A 19,804-nucleotide genomic window follows, 5' to 3' on the forward strand; every position below is an offset into this window, starting at 1 on the left:
CAACATAGATGAATAAATATCAAAGTAATTATTCAGAGTGAAAAAGGCCAGAAATCCCTCTCCCAAAATAAAACAGTATATACTGTATGATTCCATTTATATAAAATTCTACAAAATACAAACTAATAGCAAGTGACAGAAACAGGTCAGTGATTGCCTGGAGACAGAGGTGGGTAGGAAGAACACGAGAAGAGCAGAAAAGAGGGATTACACAGAGGCACACAAGGACACTTTTAGGAATGATGAATATATTCATTATCTTGATTGTTGTGATGGTTACACAACTGTAAATTTATGACAAAAACCTTGAAGTTATACTCTTCAAGTAAAACTGGAGGTTGATGATGGTGGCACAACTATATACATTTCCTAAAAATCCCAAAACTGTATACTTAAAGTGGGTGAATCCTATGGTATATAAATAATGTCTCAATAAAGTTACTAAAGATGGAGGGGGAAGCTTCAATTTCATGTTTGGTTAGGCTTTGGAAATCTCTAATTGTAAATGTTAAGACAGATTAAATATAAATGACAGCATTTTAATTTTAGTTCAAAAGAAACAACTTATTGTGTTTGTGTGTTTTATTTGCATTTTTGTTGTTAAACTGGCAAATTTAGCTCATTTTCATTGTAAATGCTTAGCTGTAAAAGTCATCCTGGGGAAACTGAAAACATCTGGTCACTACTTCAAACCCTGGTTGCTTATTAAATATTTTAGTAATTTCAATATATTAGGAGATGACAATGCTCAGCACCTGCTTTCACTTAGGAAAAAGAAATCTGAAGGGATTTAAGCTCTTTATTAAGCATCTAGAAGTTTCTTTTATGAAGTGACACAGTTGCTACTGCAAATAACCATATTAGAAATAGCTTAAAATTAATTTTTTACTTTTATAACCCACAATATGAAATTTTTAAAACAAGCAATCCAAGAAGTAAATGTTTGTATTCATAAGCAGCAGCTATGAATTTCATTAGAACAAGTAAATGCTTTTTAATTTTTTTTAACGTTCTGGAAAAACTATTTTATATCCATTTTACTAATTCAGTATTTCATCTTGGTACAACTGAGTAACATTTTTTTTTTTTAAATTCTGAGGAAATCTTTTTTCCTAAAAACTAGCAAATGTCTCAAAATATGGACCAAAAAATTCAATACCTTAGATCAAAATAGCACTAAATCTGCAAATTTCAATTTATAGCCATACAACCACAAAAGAATCAGAGTGTAAATGAGACAAACGACAATTAATAGCATGCAGTGAGAAACTCAGGAGGATAAATGTTCCTACTACGTGTCCATGATAATTCTTCATTGTGTCTAATCCTTTATTAAGGTCAATACTGTTTCTCTTCCTAGTTACTCCATATTTAGTTTAAGGTTCAGCAGGAATTAATTAATTAATTATAAGTTTCAGTAGGAATTTAAAGTAATTTTTGAAAAACCAAAATGTCTTAAGAATTGTAAGATACTTCCTTTTACACTGGCGATTTACATCACTTTGAGTAAGGTTCAGTAAGGCAGTAAGAATAGGAAAAGAGAATAGAAGAGGTTAAAGAATTGGGGAGAGGAGCCAACAAGAATAGAAAAGGAAAAAAAAATTCCAGCCATATCAGATGGTTTTTCTAAAATGTGGTTTTATTACTCTTCTAGAAATATTGTTGATTTTTAAATATTTGACAACCATATTTTATCAATGAATCATTCAGAAACTCTCAAATATTATTAATGTGTTCAGCACTGAGCCATACAATGGCAAAACTTAAGTAGTAAGTACAGTTCCTTCCTTATCATCAAATAAACTTTACCAAGTATCTCCTGAATCTATAAAGTGTCCTATGCTAGGGGCTAGGATTACATGTAGGTAGATGACAAGCTCTTTGTTTTTCACAGGTCTATATTGCAGTTCTGATTTTAAAAAATAGAATAGAATAAGAAGATGGATAATAAGGCAAGGATATTAAATGGAATGTGCATAAACCAGTTTAATTGTGATAGAAGATTCATGGCAGGAGTTATAGAAGATGTGACTGGAAAGATAAACACTTCAATAAATATATAAAACATATTAAATAAAATGGAAGATTTTGACCAACGGTTCCCAAGCTTTCTTGTTTCACGATACCCTAGTGTCTCAATTTTTTCACTGTGCCCCTAGTCTAAAAGATATACCTAATAGTTCTGTTTCAAAGGACATTGCAACAAATTAGTAACTATTTACAAAAATAATACACATAACTTGAAAGAAAAAGTAATCTTATTTCATATGTAAATAACCATGGAAACTTCCTAATGGGATGTTTGTACCTACTGAGCATACATAGTACAGCTTCTCAAACTCTGGAACTGGATTGGAAACTGCCACCTTCTTTTCTATTCCACACTGATTTTTCACATGGTATTTTATTATCACAGCAATGCAGGCAAACCCAGCTTCGTTAACGTATGACATTACTGAAAGGAATATACCTCTATCTCATGCTGAAACTCTAACTACCTTGAGCTAGTAGTTTGAACGGTGACCCTAAGAAGTGAAATAACACTGTGTTTCCCTCAAAAAGTTAAAATATCTTGTTGTATCCCGTGAATTCATTCTGGCATCCCAGGATGCCTCAGATTTAGAAACTCAATTTGGTAACTGCAGGTTTAGACTGATCCTAATAGTGGCAACAACATAGTTTAATCATAAATTTGTCCTTCAAGTTTTAATATATTAGTCTGCCATAATATAAAACTGATCAGGGCGACTGGGTGGCTCAGTCATTAAGCGTCTGCCTTTGGCTCAGGTCACGATCCCAGGGCCCTGGGATCGAGCCCTGCATCGGGCTTCCTGCTCCATGGAGAGCCTGCTTCTCCCTCTCCCACACCCCTTGCTTGTGTTCCCTCTCTCACTGTGTCTCTCTCTGTCAAATAAATAAAATCTTTAAAAAATAAAAAAATAAAAAATAAAACTGATCAAAGATACCTAAAGCTACTAGAATGTGACAGTATGCTATGCAATTCTGAAGAACAGTTTCACATCTTCAAAATATTGAATGATATTATTAAGGAAAAGCCCTTGTTGACATTCACACTGATAACTTAAGGATTTCTAAGGCTGAGAGAAGTCAGTGTAACAAAAATATGTCGCATTCACATAGACATAAAGACCTCTGTAGCTGATGGTCAGAGAAAATAGTGGAGTCTAAAGGAAAAGGCAGTTTCTCCACAGAAACATGGGAAACAAACAAAACAAGTGAAAATTAGCAAAAACTGTTAGAATCAAGTGTATGAGAAATCTACAAAACAGTTAAAGGTTTACTGCAACCAAGCAAATGCTTAATAAAAACAAAGCAATGAGTACTCAAGGGGAGAGCTCTGTGACATTATAACTTACCTTAGCCTCATCCTCCCCCTACCCAAATGGCTTGGTGATGGTCTTCAATATAGCAGTCTACAGAGAAAAACTCATCCTCAAGGAAGTATGGTTGCCTGCTTTGACCTAACTGAGGGCTCCCTGAAGGACTAACACAAAGGCATTTTTTGTTGGTTGGTTGGTTGGTTGGTTGGTTTTTTGCCTAACTAGGAAATCTCTCAGGGCAGAGAAATAGCTAAGTGGAGGGCATTTAACAGCAAATGAACCAGTCACTGAAGCCTGGGGCAAAAGATACCAACTGGGACAAACAATAAGAAATCCCTAAGAGTCCTGGAAGAGAACATAGGGAGTGAGATGTTTTGAGGAATAAGGGCTCTGTAATGCTTCCACTGGGAAATTAGAAGGCAAGGGAGAAACAGAAGACATCCTCAGAAAAGACCCAAGAAAGCCCTATGCTCTCATATCTGGCTGATCTACAAGTTCTGTGTGAGCAAAGGCAGAGTTGTAAAATGCCTGGGTAACCATTGAGGATTTGCCCCAGCACGCCAACACAGAGCCCAGCTGCAAAAGCAGGGCAGTTTTTTTTTTCCTCTTTTTACCTGCATGCATTGTAAGACATGTCTGTCAAAACACTAGCTGACCACTAATTTAATGGAGACTTCTGTGACCATACATGACAATGAATACAATCTTCACAAAATAGCTTATAAAAGCCCCTAAAGAACTATATCCTATACAAACAAGAAATTCTAGAGAAGGGGAATATCTTTCAGAGTTATACATTATTAATACTCACAATATCCAGTTTTTAACAGAAGATGATGGTGCAAGCCAGAAAATTAAAAGTATGGCTGACTGACAAGAAAGGCAGAAATTAATAGAAACTGAGGAAGCCAAGATATGGGATTTGCTAGACAAGGACTTTATATTAACTGTCTTACTTTTGGACTGGATTTATAAGACAAGAACTTTATATCAACTGTCAAAGACCTACCAAAAAAAAAAAAAACAACCAAACACACACAAAAAAAACCACAACCCAAAACAAACAAAAGAAAGGAGTATGGTGTTTTGGCAAATAGAGAGTATTAAGGAAGATACAGAGTTAAAAAAAGAATCAAATGAAATTCTAGAGCAGAAAAGTACAATACTGAAATTTAAAAAACTTACTAGAGAAGTTCAACAGATTTCAGCAGGCAGAAGAATTGGCAAATATGAAGAAACTTCAATTAAAAGCACCCGGTAATAGGAACAGAGAAGGAGAAAAAAAAAAAAAAAGCAAAGGAAAGTGAATAAAATTCTATGTTATTGAAGTGGCTGGGTAATGAGGGACATTGCATGAAGAGATATACTGATAAAAATTATACCTGACTTTTTATGACAGAAAAATAGAAGCCAGAAAAAAATCACATTTTTAAAGAGCTGAAAGAAAAATAGATTTCTATATCCACTAATATTCTTAAAACATGAAGCTGAGGGGCGCCTGGGTGGCTCAGTTGGTTAAGTGACTGCCTTCGGCTCAGGTCATGATCCTGGAGTCCCGGGATCGAGTCCCACATCGGGCTCCCTGCTCAGCAGGGAGTCTGCTTCTCCCTCTGACCCTCTTCCCTCTCATGCTCTTTGTCTCTCATTCTCTCTCTCTCTCAAATAAACAAATAAAATCTTAAAAAAAAAAAAATGAAGCTGAAAAATACAGGAAAAAGGTGAATGAATGGCACTCTAGCACATCTTCATTACAATAAATGCTAAAAGAAATTTTATAGGCCAAAGGGAAATAATAATAGAGAAAATCTCAAGTACAAGAAGAAATGAAGAACAGAAAGAATAAATGGGTCATTAAATACATAGGACAATGTTTGTTTTCTGAAAAAATATACTCTAAAAAAAATGAACGATATCCTTAAAGTTCTTAGCTCTCTAAGCTAAAACAATACTCAAGGATGATGATTTTTAAGGCATATGTAGAAGTAAAATATATTACAACAAGAATACAAAAGGGTAGAGTGGAAGGATTTGAAAATACTTCTTCATAACATTCTTAAACTGATTTGGACATAAGAGAGTACACTGTGATCACAGATTGTAGTAAGTTCAATATGCATACCTGATTCTCTAAAGAAAGCAACAAACACACACACACACACACACACAGGCATAACTAAAAAGGCTGTTATGGGAGATGAAATGGAAAAATAGAAGGTTTGTTTCAGGAACAACTACAAAGGGCAGGAAAAATGCTATTCAAACAAGACTGCAAAGACATATCAAAAATAATATTATATTAAAAGGAAAGTTTATAAAGAGTACACGAAAACTTCTGGGGGTTATATCAAAAGTTACCAAACTGTACTCATCAAATGTGTGCAATTTCTGTATATAAAGCTATTTTAAAAAAGGGAGAATATGACAGACTAACAACTTCAATCAGATTTTCAGGGTAGATAAAAAGAATCACCTATATAATGTACATAAAATATGTCACTTTAAATTAAAAACAAATAGGTTGAACACAAAAGGATGGAAAAAATTCTTGCTAGATTACATTGGGCATGAGAAGGATAATGTGGCTCTACTAATATTAGACAAAGTAAACTGTATGTCAAAGAGTATTTTCAGAGATAAAATGGAATAATTACAATGATAAAAGAGTAATTGATCAATAAGATATGACAACACTAAATAGGTATGCTCCTAATTAAAAACAGAACAAAATAGGAGGAGGAGCAAGATGGCAGAGGAGTAGGAGACCTAAATGTCCTCTGGTCCCAGGAATTCAGCTAGATAGGGATCAAACCATTCTGAACATTTAGGAACTCAATAGAACAAAGAAAAGAATAGCATCAACTCTCTGAACAGAAAAGTGACCACTTTCTGGAAGGTAGGATGTTCAGAGAAGTGAATCTGAGGCGATATTCGGGAAGATAGACGGTGGGGGAGGGGGCCTCCATCGCTGCTACCAGCAAGTGATAGAGCAGCGGAGCACAAAATCCTAACTTTTAAGAAGTCGGCTCCACTGAGGGACATCGCTCCAGTGACTAGGCAGGGGGTGGAACCCTTGCTGGGACAGTGTGGTGTCAGGACCCTCGGGGTCACAGAAAGACCAGGGGTGCCTGAGTACAACAGAGCTCCCCAGTATCGGAATGGGGAGGCTGGATGCAGAGACGAAGCCAAGGAGCGGACTCTCAGCTTGACGCTGCCATAAACCGTGATCCTTGGCACAGTCGGGCCACTGCTCCTCCAGCAGGGACCCAACAAGCGGCAGATCCGGGGACACTCCCCTTCCTCCCCGGGGAGGAGCGGCGCAGGAGCACACCGCAGGGATCTGCTGGGTTTGGAGATTACACATGGGGTCGGGTGCCAGAGATAGAAACGCTCGGTCACAGGCCAGGTGAGCACGGAGTGCGGCTGGAGACTGGGGAGACGGGAGTAACTGACTGCTTTCCTCTGGGGGCGCACTGAGGAGTGGGGACCCGAGTTCTCGGCTCCTCCAGGATGGAGATTGGGAGACCGCCATTTTCACTCTCCTCCTCCAAAGCTGTACGGAAAGCTTGCAAGGAACAAAAGCTCCCAAGTGCAAACCCAAGCAGATTACTTAGGCCGGACTGGTAAGGGCAGGGCAATCGGCAAAGACATTTGGGAACCACGGCAACAGGCCCCTCCCCCAGAAGATCAGCACGAACAGCCAGCCAAGACCAAGTTTACTGATCAATGAGAATGGCAGAACTCCAGCGCCAGGGAAATACAGCACATAGAATTCATGGCTTTTTTACCATGATTCATTAGTCTTTCAAAGTTAATTTTTTTTAACTTTTTTTTTGAAAATTTTTTCCCTTTTTTAACCATCTTATCAATCATTTTTTTAAAAAATCTTTTTTACTTTTCATTTTTAGAGTCATAGTCTATCCCTTCATAGTAGTTACCCTTATTTTTGGTATAAGTTTGTATTTCTTTAAAATTGTGGGATACAGTTTCTTCTTATAGACCAAAATATACCCTAAATCTCTAGTATATGGCTTTGTTCTAGTCTCCTGCCTGATCACATTCTCTCCCTTTTTTAAAAATCCTCTTTTTTCTTTTTTCAACCAACTTATCAATTCCTTTTATAAAATCTTTTATAATTTTCATCTTTACAGTCATATTCCATCCCTTCATCGTATTTACCCTTATTTTTGTACATACATAAGTTTTTCTTTCATGAAAATTTTGGGAGGCACTTTTTTCCAACAGACCAAAATACACCCAAAATCTAGTGTGTGGCACTGATCTGTGCACCAGCCTGATCATATTTGATCATATTCTGTTTTTTGTTTGTCTGTTTTTAACTTTTCTGTTTCTTTTTTTTCTTTCTTTCCCTTTCTTTTCGCCTGGTTTCAGGTCTCTTCTGATTTGTTTAGTATAAATTTTTCTGGGGTCGTTGTTACCCTGTTAGCATTTTATTCTCTCACTCATCTATTCTCCACTGCACAAAATGACAAGATGGAAAAAATCACCTCAAAAAAAAAAGAACAAGAGGCAATACCGACTGCCAGGGACCTAATCAATATGGACATTAGTAAGATGTTGGAACTAGAGTTCAGAATGATGATTTTAAAGATACTAGCTCGGCTTGAGAAAAGCATGGAAGATATTAGAGAAACCTTTCTGGAGAAAAAAAAAACTAAAATCTAACCAAGTCGAAATCAAAAAAGGCTATTAATGAGGTGCAATCAAAAACGGAGGCTCTAACTGCTAGAATAAATGAGGCAGAAGAGAGAATTAGTGATATAGAAGACCAAATGATGGAAAATAAAGAAGCTGAGAAAAAGAGCTAAACAACTACTGGATCACGAGGGCAGAATACTAGAGATAAGTGATAGCATAAGATGAAACAATATTAAAATAACTGGGATCCCAAAAGAAGAGAGAGACAGAGGGGCAGAAGGTATACTGGAGCAAATTATAGCAGAGAACTTCCCTAATTTGGGGAAGTAAAGAGGCATCAAAATCCAGGAGCCACAAAGAACCCCTCTCAAAATCAATAAAAAAAGGTCAACACCCAGACATCTAATAGTAAAACTGACGAGTCTCAGAGACACAGAGAAAATCCTGAAAGCAGCTCGGGAGAAGAGATCTGTAACCTACAATGGTAGAAACATTAGACTGGCAACAGACCTATCCACAAAGACCTGGCAGGCCAGAAAAGACTGGCATGATATATTCAGAGCACTAAATGAGAAAAATATGCAGCCAAGAATACTACATCCAGCTAGGCTGTCATTGAAAATGGAAGGAGAGATAAAAAGCTTCCAGGACAAACAAAAACTAAAGGAATTTGCAAACACGAAACCAGCCCTACAAGAAATATTGAAATGGGTCTTCTAAGCAAAGAGAGCCTAAAAGTAACAGAAACCAGAAAGGAACAGAGACAATATAGGGTAACAGTCACCTTACAGGCAATACAGTGGCACTAAATTCATATCTTTCAATAGTTACCCTGAATGTAAATGGGCTAAATGCCCCAATCAAAAGACACAGGGAATCAGATTGGATTAAAAAGCAAGACCCATCGATATGCTGTCTGCAAGAGACTCATTTTAGACCCAAAGACACCTCCAGATTGAAAGTGAGGGGGTGGAAAACCATTTACCATGCTAACGGACACCAAAAGAAAGCTGGGGTGGCAATCCTTATATCAGACAAATTAGATTTTAAACCAAAGACTATAATAAGAGATGAGGAAGGACACTATATCCTACTTAAAGGGTCTATCCAACAAGAAGATCTAACAACTGTAAATATCTATGCCCCCAACACAGGAGCAGGCAATTATATAAGCCAATTAATAACAAAAGCAAAGAAACACATCAATAACAATACAGTAATAGTGGGGGACTTTAACACTGCTCTCACTGAAATGGACAGATCATCTAAGGAAAAGATCAACAAGGAAATAGACTTTAAATGACACACTGGACCAAATGGACTTCACAGATATATTCAGAACATTCCATCCCAAAACAACAGAATATACATTCTCTAGTGACCATGGAACATTCTACAAAATAGATCACATCCTAGGTCACAAATCAGGTCTCCACCGGTACCAAAAGACGGACTGTTCCCTGCATATTTTCGGACCACAATGCTTTGAAACTAGAACTCAACCACAAGAGGAAAGTCGGAAGGAACTCAAATACATGGAGGCTAAAGAGCATCCTACTAAAGAATGAATGGGTCAACCAGGAAATTAAAGAAGAATTAAAAAATTCATGGAAACCAATGAAAATGAAAACACAACTGTTCAAAATGTTTGGGATGCAGCAATGGCAGTCCTAAGAGGAAAGTATATAGCAATACAAGCCTTTCTCAAGAAACAAGAAAGGTCTCAAATATACAACCTAACCCTATACCTAAAGGAGCTGGAGAAAGAACGGCAAATAAAGCCTAAACCCAGCAGGAGAAGAGAAATAATAAAGATCAGAGATCAATGAAATAGAAACCAAAAGAACAGTAGAACAAATGAATGAAACCAGGAGCTGGTTCTTTGAAAGAATTAACAAGACTGATAAATCCCTGGCCAGATTATCAAAAAGGAAAGAGAAATGACCCAAATCAACAAAATCATGAATGAAAGAGGAGAGATCACAACCAACACCAAAGAAATACAAACAATTATAAGAACATAGTATGAGAAACTGTATGCCAGCAAATTAGATAATCTGGAAGAAATGGATGCATTCCTAGAGATGTATAAACTACCAAAACTGAACCAGGAAGAAACAGAAAACTTGAACAGACCTATAACCACTAAGGAAATTGAAGCAGTCATCAAAAATCTCCCAATAAATAAAAGCCCAGGGCCAGATGGCTTCCCAGGGGAATTCTACCAAACATTTAAAGAAGAATTAATACCTATTCTTCTGAAACTGTTCCAAAAAACAGAAATGGAAGGAAGACTTCGAAACTCATTATATGAGGCCAGCATTACCTTGATCCTAAAACCAAAGACCCCATCAAAAAGAATTACAGACCGATATCCCTGATGAACATGGATGCAAAAATTCTCACCAAAATACTAGTCAATTGGATCCAACAGTACATTAAAAGGATTATTCACCACGACCAAGTGGGATTTATCCCTGTGCTGCAAGGTTGGTTCAACATCTGCAAATCAATCAATGTGATACAATACATTAATAAAAGAAAGAACAAGAACCATATGATCCTCTCAATAGATGCAGAAAAATCATTTGACAAAGTACAGCATCCTTTCTTGATCAAAACTCTTTAGAGTATAGGGACAGAGGGTACATACCTCAGTATCACAAAAGTCATCTACTGAAAAACCCACAGTGAATATCATTCTCAATGGGGAAAAACTGAGAGCTTTCCTCCTAAGGTCAAGAACACAGCTGGGATGTCCACTATCACCATGGCTATTCAATATAGTACTAGAAGTTCTAGCGTCAGCAATCAGACGGCAAAAAGAAGTAAAAGGCATCCGAATCAGCTAAGAAGTCAAACTCTCACTCTTTGCAGATGATATGATACTTTATGTAGAAAACCCAAAAGACTCCACCCCAAAACTGCTAGAACTCATAGAGCAATTCAGTAAAGTGGCAGGATATAAAATCAATGCACAGAAATCAGTGGCATTCCTATACACCAACAAGACAGAAGAAAGAGAAATTAAGGAGTCAATCCCATTTATAATTGCACCCAAAACCATAAGATACCTAGGAATAAATCTAACCAAAGAGGCAAAGAATCTGTACTCAGAAAACTATAAAATACGAAAGAAATTGAGGAAGACACAAAGAAATGGAAAAACGTTCCATGCTCATGGATTGGAAGAACAAATATTGTGAAGATGTTAATGCTACCTAGAGCAATCTACACATTTAATGCAATCCCTATCAAAATACCATGAACTTTTTTCAAAGAAATGGAATAATCCTAAAATTTGTAAGGAATCAGAAAAGACCCCAAATAGCCAGAGGAATGTTGAAAAAGAAAAGCAGAGCTGGTGGCATCACAATTCTGGACTTCAAGCTGTATTACAAAGGTGTAATCTTCAAGACAGTATGGTACTGGCACAAAAACAGGCACATAGATCAATGGAACAGAATAGAGAGCCCAGAAATGGACCCTCAACTCTATGGTCAACTACGACAAAGCAGGAAAGAATGTCCAATGGACATAAGTCTCTTCAACAAATGGTGTTGGGAAAACTGGACAGCCACATGCAGAAGAATGAAACTGGACCATTTCCTTACACCACACACAAAAATAGAATCAAAATGGTTGAAAGACCTAAATGTGAGACAGGAGTCCACCAAAATCCTTGAGCAGAACACAGGCAGCAACCTCTTCGACCTCAGCCGCTGCAACTTCTTCCTAGAAACATCGCCAAAGGCAAGGGAAACAAGGGCAAAAATGAACTACTGGGACTTCATCAAGATAAAAAGCTTTTGCACAGCAAAGGAAAGTCAAGAAAACCAAAAGACAACTGACAGAATGGGAGAAGAAATTTGCAAATGACATATCAGATAAAGGGCTAGTATCCAAAATCTATAAAGAACTTACCAAACTCAACACCCAAAGAACAAATGATCCAATCAAGAAATGGGCAGAAGACATGAACAGATATTTTTCCAAAGACATCCAAATGGCCAACAGACACATGAAAAAGTGCTCAACACCGCTCAGCATCAGGGAAATCCAAATCAAAACCTCAATGAGATACCACCTCACATCAGTCAGAATGGCTAAAATTAACAATCAGGAAACGACAGATGTTGGTGGGGATGTGGATAAAGGGGAACCCTCCTACACTGTTGGTGGGAATGCAAGCTGGTGCAGCCACTCTGGAAAACAGTATGGAGGGTCCTCAAAAAAGCTGAAGATAGAGCTACCATACAACCCAGCAATTGCACTACTGGGTATTTACCACAAAGATACAAATGTAGGTACGTGCACCCCAATATTTATAGCAGCAATGTCCACAATAGCTAAACTATGGAAAGAGCCAAGATGTCCATCGACAGATGAATGGATAAAGAAGACGTGGTGTATATATACAATAGAATATTATGCAGCCATCAAAAGGAATGAAATCTTGCCATTTGCAACAGCGTGGATAGAAGTGGAGGATATCATGATTATGGAAATAAGTCAATCAGAGAAAGACATGTATCATATGACCTCACTGATATGAGGAATTCTTAATCTCAGGAAACAAACTGAGGGTTCCTGGAGTGGTGGGGGGTGGGAGGGACGGGGTGGCTGGGTGATAAGACATTGGGGAGGGTATGTGCTATGGTGAGCGCTGTGAATTGTGTATAAGACTGCTGAATCACAGACCTGTACCTCTGAAACAAGTAATACATTATGTTAAAAAAAAAATAGAAGAAGATAGCAGGAAGGGAAAAATGAAGGGGGGAGAAATCGGAGGGGGAGACGAACCATGAGAGACTATGGACTCTGAGAAACAAACTGAGGGTGCTAGAGGGGAGGGGGGTGGGGGGGTGGGTTAGCCTGGTGATGGGTATTAAAGAGGGCACATATTGCATGGAGCACTGGGTGTTATATGCAAACAATGAATCATGGAACATTACATCAAAAACTAATGATATAATGTATGCTGATTAACATAACAATAATAAAACAAAATAACAAAATAAAAAGCAGGAAGTAAAACAATGAAACTAAAGACTTAATAACCAGTTTGATGCCTGGCTCCATAACTTTAATATTTTTTTTTAAATTTTATTTATTTATTTGAGAGAATGAGAGAGAGAGAGAGAGAGAGAGAGTTGGGTCAGAGGGAGAAGCAGACTCTCTGCTGAGCAGGGAGCCTGATGTGGGACTCGATCCCGGGACTCCAGGATCATGACCGGAGCCGAAGGCAGTCGCTTAACCAACTGAGCCACCCAGGCGCCCTGGCTGGGTAACTTTAAAGACCCTTATGAGGGGGCACTTGGGTGGCTCAGTTGTTAAGCATCTGCCTTCGGCTCCGGTCATGATCCCAGAGTCCTGGGATCGAGCAAAGCATCAGGCTCCCTGCTCCACGGGAAGCCTGCTTCTCCCTCTGCCCCTCCCCCTGCTTGTGTTCCCTCTCTCGGGGTGTCTCTCTCTGTCAAATAAATAAAAAAAAAAAAAAAGACCCTATGAGAAGCTTCTTTTTGAGCTTTAGTAAAGCCAGGCTTTTGGGAGAAATCTTGACAGTTCAAACCAGAGAGATAGGATTCATGTTTGTAGACAGGGCTCATAGGAGTTTGCTGGTGGGAAGACTCTGACTTCTGATGCTTTCCTCACCTCTCCAATTTTTGAAACCCATGGAAGCTGATGCTTGCTTTTGTGTTTACCTCTGTCTCTTGGCCCCCAAAATGTCTGTATACCAATAAACATTTTGTTCTTTTTAAAAAGAAATAGTGAACAGAGATAAAGTGACCTCTGGAATACCATGAGGAATATATACACACACACTATGGAGTTTCAGCAGAGAGGAGAGATAAAGTGGTAGAAAACATATGTGAAGAAATTATGTTTGAAAATGTCCCAAATTTGATGAAATACATGAATCTACATGTTAAGAAGCTCAAAGATTCCAAGTAGAGTAAACTCAAGAAATTATTATTTAAGACATACTATAATCAAACTGAAAAAAACCGAGGACAGAGAAATCTTACAAAACAGCAAGGGAGAAGCAGGTCACCACTTAAAAGGAATCCTCAGGAAGAATAAAAGCTGATTTTTCATCAGAAAGCACAAAGGCCAGGAGGGACTGAAATGACATTTGTAAAGTAATGAAAGAAAAATATGTCAATCAAGAATTCCACATATTGCAAAACTAACCTTCAAAAATAATGAAAAAAATAAAGAGATTCCCAGATAAACAAAAATTAAGGGAGTTTGTCACTAGTAGATCTCCCCAGAAGTGCTAAGTCATTCAGATTGAAAGAACCCTAGACAGTAACTTGAAATTGGAGAAAAAATAACATCAGTAAAACTAACTAAAAGGTAAATATAAGAGCCAGTATTACTGTGTTTTTGATTTATAACTTTGTTTTCTTTATGACTTAAAAGGCAGATGCAAAAAACAATAATTATAATGTAATCTAATGGGCATACACTATATAAACATGTAATCTGTGACACAACAACAACATAAAGACAGGGAGACGCAGCTATATAGGAGTGGAGTTTTTGTAGGCTATTGATGGTAAAGTGGTAAATACTTTTATAAATTCAGGATATTAATCACCAGGGTAACCACTAAGAAGAAAACTAAAAAATATACAGAAAAGGAAACAAGGGAATAAAAAAGGTAAACTAGAAAAATTCAAAGAAAAGAAAGCAGTATCAGAAGAATTCAGGGGAAAAAAAAAAGATTAAGACCTGTAGAAAACAAATAGCAAAATGGTAGAAGTAAGCCTTTTTGCTGTATAATAAAGAATTTGGCTGGTTTTGTTCATGGCTCCTAGGAGTGAGCCTTTAAACCGCTGTTATTTCCCCAGTGATAGCAGTGTCTTCGTTATTCATGGTGGGCCCCTCAGACCTCAGATGGGTTTGTACTAACAAAGTGATTCATGATGGGCCCCTGCACAGTTTCTGGATGGGGGCTAGTTATGCCAGAAAGGCAACCATATGATTAGAGGGCTGGTGCCATATAATATTAGCTTGACCCCCTGACCTTCAGAGAGGGGTGGGGACTAGAGACTGTTTTCAATCAAGTGGCTGAATGATTTAACCAGTCACCCCCACATAATAAAGCCACAATAAAAACTGTGGATACTCACAGCTAAAGTGAGATTCCTGGTTGATGACAGAAACTGATATGCTAAGAGGGTGATACATGCAGAGGACTAGGAAGCTTCACATTTGGGACCCCCAGACCTCTCCTTATGCGTCTTTTCTAATTTATGTTTATAATAAATAATAAAACTGTAATTGTAAACACAGAGCTTTCCTGACTTCTTTGAGTTGTTCTACAAAATTACTGAGCCTGAAGTGGTAGTGGGAATCCCTGAATTTGTAGCCAGTTTGTCAAAAGTGTGGATAGTTGGGGAAACTCCAAGTTTACAACTTGTGTTGGAAAGGAGGGCAGTCTTGTGGGGGACTGGGCTATTAACTTATGAAATCTGACCCAACTCTAAGTAATTAGCATCAGAATTGCATCGCCACATAGGTAATTACCTTAAATATACATGGATTACACTGTTAAAAGTACAAGGTAGAGACTGGCAGAACTGATTAAAAAAACATGATTATAGGCTATCTAAAAGGACCCATTTTAGATCCAAAGACACAAAGAGATTAAATATGGAAAGGACAGAAAAAGATATTCAGTGCAAATAGTAATAAGGAAAAGAAAGCTGGGATGGCTATACTAGTACCAGACAAAACAGACTCTTAATCCAAAATTGTTATAGGAGACAAAAGGACCTTACATTTTGATGAGTCAATCCACCAAGAAGATATAAAAAAATTACAAACATATGTGTACTTAACAACAGAGCCTAGAAATACATGAAGCAAACAATTACATAATTAAAAGGAGAAACAGGCACAAAAAATAATTGGAGATTTCACTACCCACTTCCAATAATGGACCTACTAGAATGGCAATAATAAAAAACAAAACAAGTGCTGGTATGGATGTGTGCTCTTGGGAACATAAAATGAAAAGTCTGACCATTCCTCAAAAATATAAACACAAAATTACCACATGACCTGCTAATTATACTCCTGGATATATACCCAAAATAAGTGAAAAAGAGATGTTAAAAAAAACAAAACCTGAACACAGATGTTCATAACAACACTATTCACAATAGTCAAAAGGTGGAAATAACCCAAACAACCCAAATATCCATCCATTGATGAATGGATTAAAAAAACAGTATATATCCATACAATGGAATATTATTTACCATAAAAAGGAATGGAATACTGATACATGCTACAAGAACAAAACTTGAGAACGCTAAGTGAAAGAAGCCAGACACAGAGGGCCACAAATTATATAATTCTACTTATAGGAAATATCTAGAACAGACAAATCTACACAGAAAATCAATAGTGGTTGCCAGAGGCTGGGGGAATGGGGAGTAACTACTTAATGAAAATGGGTTTTCCTTTTAGGATGATGAAAATGTTCTGGAACTACATAGTGGTGATGGTTACACAACACTGTAAATAAATACTTCTGAATTGTATATTTTAAAATAGTTAAAATAATAAATTTTATGTTATGTATAACTTTATCACAATGTTTTAAAAATCTGTGCATACTTTCTTATTCGTTTATTAACCCAGGACCAGATATACACACAAAAAAATACACCAAAAATAATTAGGAGATGTATGCAACCTACCTGTTAGTGCTGCTGGTTTGGATAGTGTACTATACTGGTTTTGTGTAGATATCATACTTTGACGTGGACTTAGTGTTGGCGATGCAACAAGTGAAAGCTCCTCAATAATAATACTGCTTTTGGGATGATTCTTGGGAAGTTCATTTAATCTTTGTTCTAATGAATACTTTAAAAGGTCCAACTTCTGACTTGATTCATTAAATCTTGCTTGGGCCTTGAATAGGGAAAAGACAACTGTCATCTAAATAATTACATTCTTTGAATAATGTATTTATTAAGTTAAAATATTTATTTAAAATTACTTCTGAAAGTGCTTTTCTGTCTGTTACTTTTCCTGAGCCAAGTAATTTCATTACATTCTTTGCACCTTCTGCTACTGCAAACTCTATCCTAAAATGATGCCTTAATTCTTCCATCCGAAGTTCAAGAGGACTTATGACAGGTTTTGCTAGAGGGGGGAAAAAAAATGCAATTGAACCATTCATTTATTTGATATTCTCATATGTAGTAATTAAAACTCATGAAAAGAAATGATTTCTTACAACTTAAAAGTTAGTTATTAAGTCAATAAACATTCAAGTAATACTTAATAGATACAATGTTGAAATAAAAAGCCTTCCATTTTAGCAATCAAAACTAAAAGATAAAAACTAAAGATCAAAAAACATAATGCTTCCTCCACCTTAACTTTGAACCATTGCTTCTCTCCTACGTAACATTTATTTAAGCACGATGCCCATAATAATAAGAATGACAATTTATCTCTATTCCATCACCATTATCAAAAGCCAATTCATTGGTCTGGACTGCCTGAAGAATCTGCATGCGTATCACTTCTATTTTTGTCTTGCTGTCCTGGAGCAACTGCTGAGCTGTGCCATGGAGTTTCCGATCCTATTAAAATAAGTTTGAAAAGGTAAGCAGATGAAAAGACAAATAAAACATTTTCATAGTTTCTAAGTAACATCAAATAATTATCAGCAAGTGAAAAACAGTTAAAAGAACACTGTAAGTAGATATACTTATTTTAAATATAAATAGATATACTTGTAGATACATTTATTTTAAAAAGCCACCAAACTGATAGTGCTATAAATGAGAAAAACTCCATAATTTGAGAGAAAGCAAGTGAATTTTATTGTTTTAAAAAAACTCCATATTCACATTTGTAATTTTCTCTTTTTCTTTTTCTGCTTTACACAAAATATAAAGAATTTTCCCATACCATGGTCAATAATTCTCATACTCAGAGGCATTGTGACAAGATAGATGCCTCACTTCCTCTCCCAAACTCTTACAGAGTTTCACATATGTAGGCAAATTTTTAAAATAACTAATCCTAGATGGTATCTGTGTTCCTTTAAATCTGATAAAGGAAACAAGAAACAGCATTTGTCAACATTGGTGAGATAATGAGAAAGGTTTCTTGAAATTCTTGAATGTCAAAAAATAAGACCTTTTCAATAAAGCAAGGAAGGAAATTATAGTGAGTAAACTTCTGCTATTTCTTTTAACTTCAAGAAAGGTGAATTAAATGAAATAATGTCACTATCATAGCTTAGTTTAGTGTCAATAACAATGAACGTTACTGACAGAGAGTCAAGAAAAACTTACCATTTTTGGAACTGTGGTCGGCTAAATTATGATCCACCCAAAGATGTCTATGTCCTAATCCCAGAACCTTGCAAATGTTACCTTACATGGCAAAGGGGAACTAAGACAGCAGATGGAATTAAGGTTGTTAATCGTCCAACCTTAAAATACAGAGATCATTTCCTGGATTATTCAGGTGGACCCAAAGTAATCACAAGGCTCCTTAAATGTGGAAGGAAGGCAGAAAAGGAGGGCAGAGTAACGTGAGAAGAAATGGACCCATTGCTGTAGACTTCAAAGACTGAGAAGAAGAGGGCCATAAGCCAAGAAATGTGGGCAGCCTCTAGATGCTAGAAAGGGCAAGGAAACAAATTCTCCTCTACATCCTTCAGAAGGGAATGCAGCCCTGCCAATGCCTGATTTCAGCTCACTGAGATCCATGAGACTTCTCAATTACAAAATTGTAAAATAATAAAGTTACATTGTTTTAAGCCACTAAATTTATGATTTATTGCAGCAGCCATAGAAAACTAAAACAGCAATTTCTTCCAAAAATTTCATAGTCAACAAGGAACAGAAGTTAATTACCATCTCCTGCTTAGTTATATCAGTTGTCAAAGTCTAGTAGTCTTCAATCCACAAAAAAAGAAATGATAAAACTATGCATCAAGTTAGGAAACATTTATTCACAAGAAAGGCCAATTTTTGCTTATTATTTAAGTATCTCTACTTTTATCACCAAGGCAGTCAGTACTGATTTGGAAATAAAACAGGATACAATCAACCTATATTTTCTGGAAGAGTTCAAGCCTAGAAACTAAGAAATAAGCATCAGGTGTGCAGCATCATTTCAATAAAAACACACAGTATATTATAACACTGAATAAAGGGGAGGCTGAAGATGTGGGGTGAGAGACAATACTGATATAAGAAAAAAAGAAAGTGCGCTGACATATTTTATGATAAATACCAAACTAGGTTGGTTAATATACAGCAGGAGAAAAAGCAGTTTGCAAATTTATTTTCGTATTTTTCTTCCATTTCTTTCCTGTTCCTAAGATCAGTCAATTTAAGAAAGATCTAGTCAGATTTCATTCTTTATTAAATATTTAGATTTTACACCAAAGGAGCTGGGCAATAGAGTTACTGTAATTCTCTTAAATATCAATTTACACCATGATGTACACACACACACACACACACACACACACACACACACACACACACACAGACAGTACTTGTTAATTCTGCTTTACCGTTAAAAATACTTGAGTTTGGTGTTCGGCTATGACTAATTATATATGCTTTTAAGAATATACCTATTCACCTTCCAAATTTAAAATGAAAATACTTTATTTTTACTTTAATTCTTCCTTTCCAGTATTAGGTACATTAGACAAACTGAAGATTTGAAATAGCTTTTCTATTTCTTTGAGACCTCCTCGGAGGAGGAAAAACTTAGTATTCCAAAGCTCCTAATTTAATGGGGCAAATATG

The 19,804-nt window shown here is 36.6% G+C and overlaps 1 protein-coding gene across 1 annotated transcript in view; it reads right to left on the reverse strand.

Moving 5' to 3' along the window:
* The window catches only part of PKN2 (protein kinase N2), a 144,212-nt gene that overhangs the window by 53,915 nt on the left and 70,493 nt on the right, over nt 1-19,804 (reverse strand). Inside the window, exons 4-6 of the mRNA XM_025872132.2 lie at nt 17,491-17,608; nt 17,017-17,162; nt 16,715-16,928 (exon numbers count right to left, since the gene is read on the reverse strand). Coding sequence (XP_025727917.1) covers nt 16,715-16,928; nt 17,017-17,162; nt 17,491-17,608 — 478 coding nt within the window. The remainder of the gene's footprint in view (nt 1-16,714; nt 16,929-17,016; nt 17,163-17,490; nt 17,609-19,804) is intronic.

The sequence above is a fragment of the Callorhinus ursinus genome, unplaced genomic scaffold, assembly GCF_003265705.2.
Source record: "Callorhinus ursinus isolate GAN/ISIS: 27379988/994484 unplaced genomic scaffold, GSC_fseal_2.0 scaffold9, whole genome shotgun sequence".
Taxonomy (NCBI): Eukaryota; Metazoa; Chordata; class Mammalia; order Carnivora; family Otariidae; genus Callorhinus; species Callorhinus ursinus.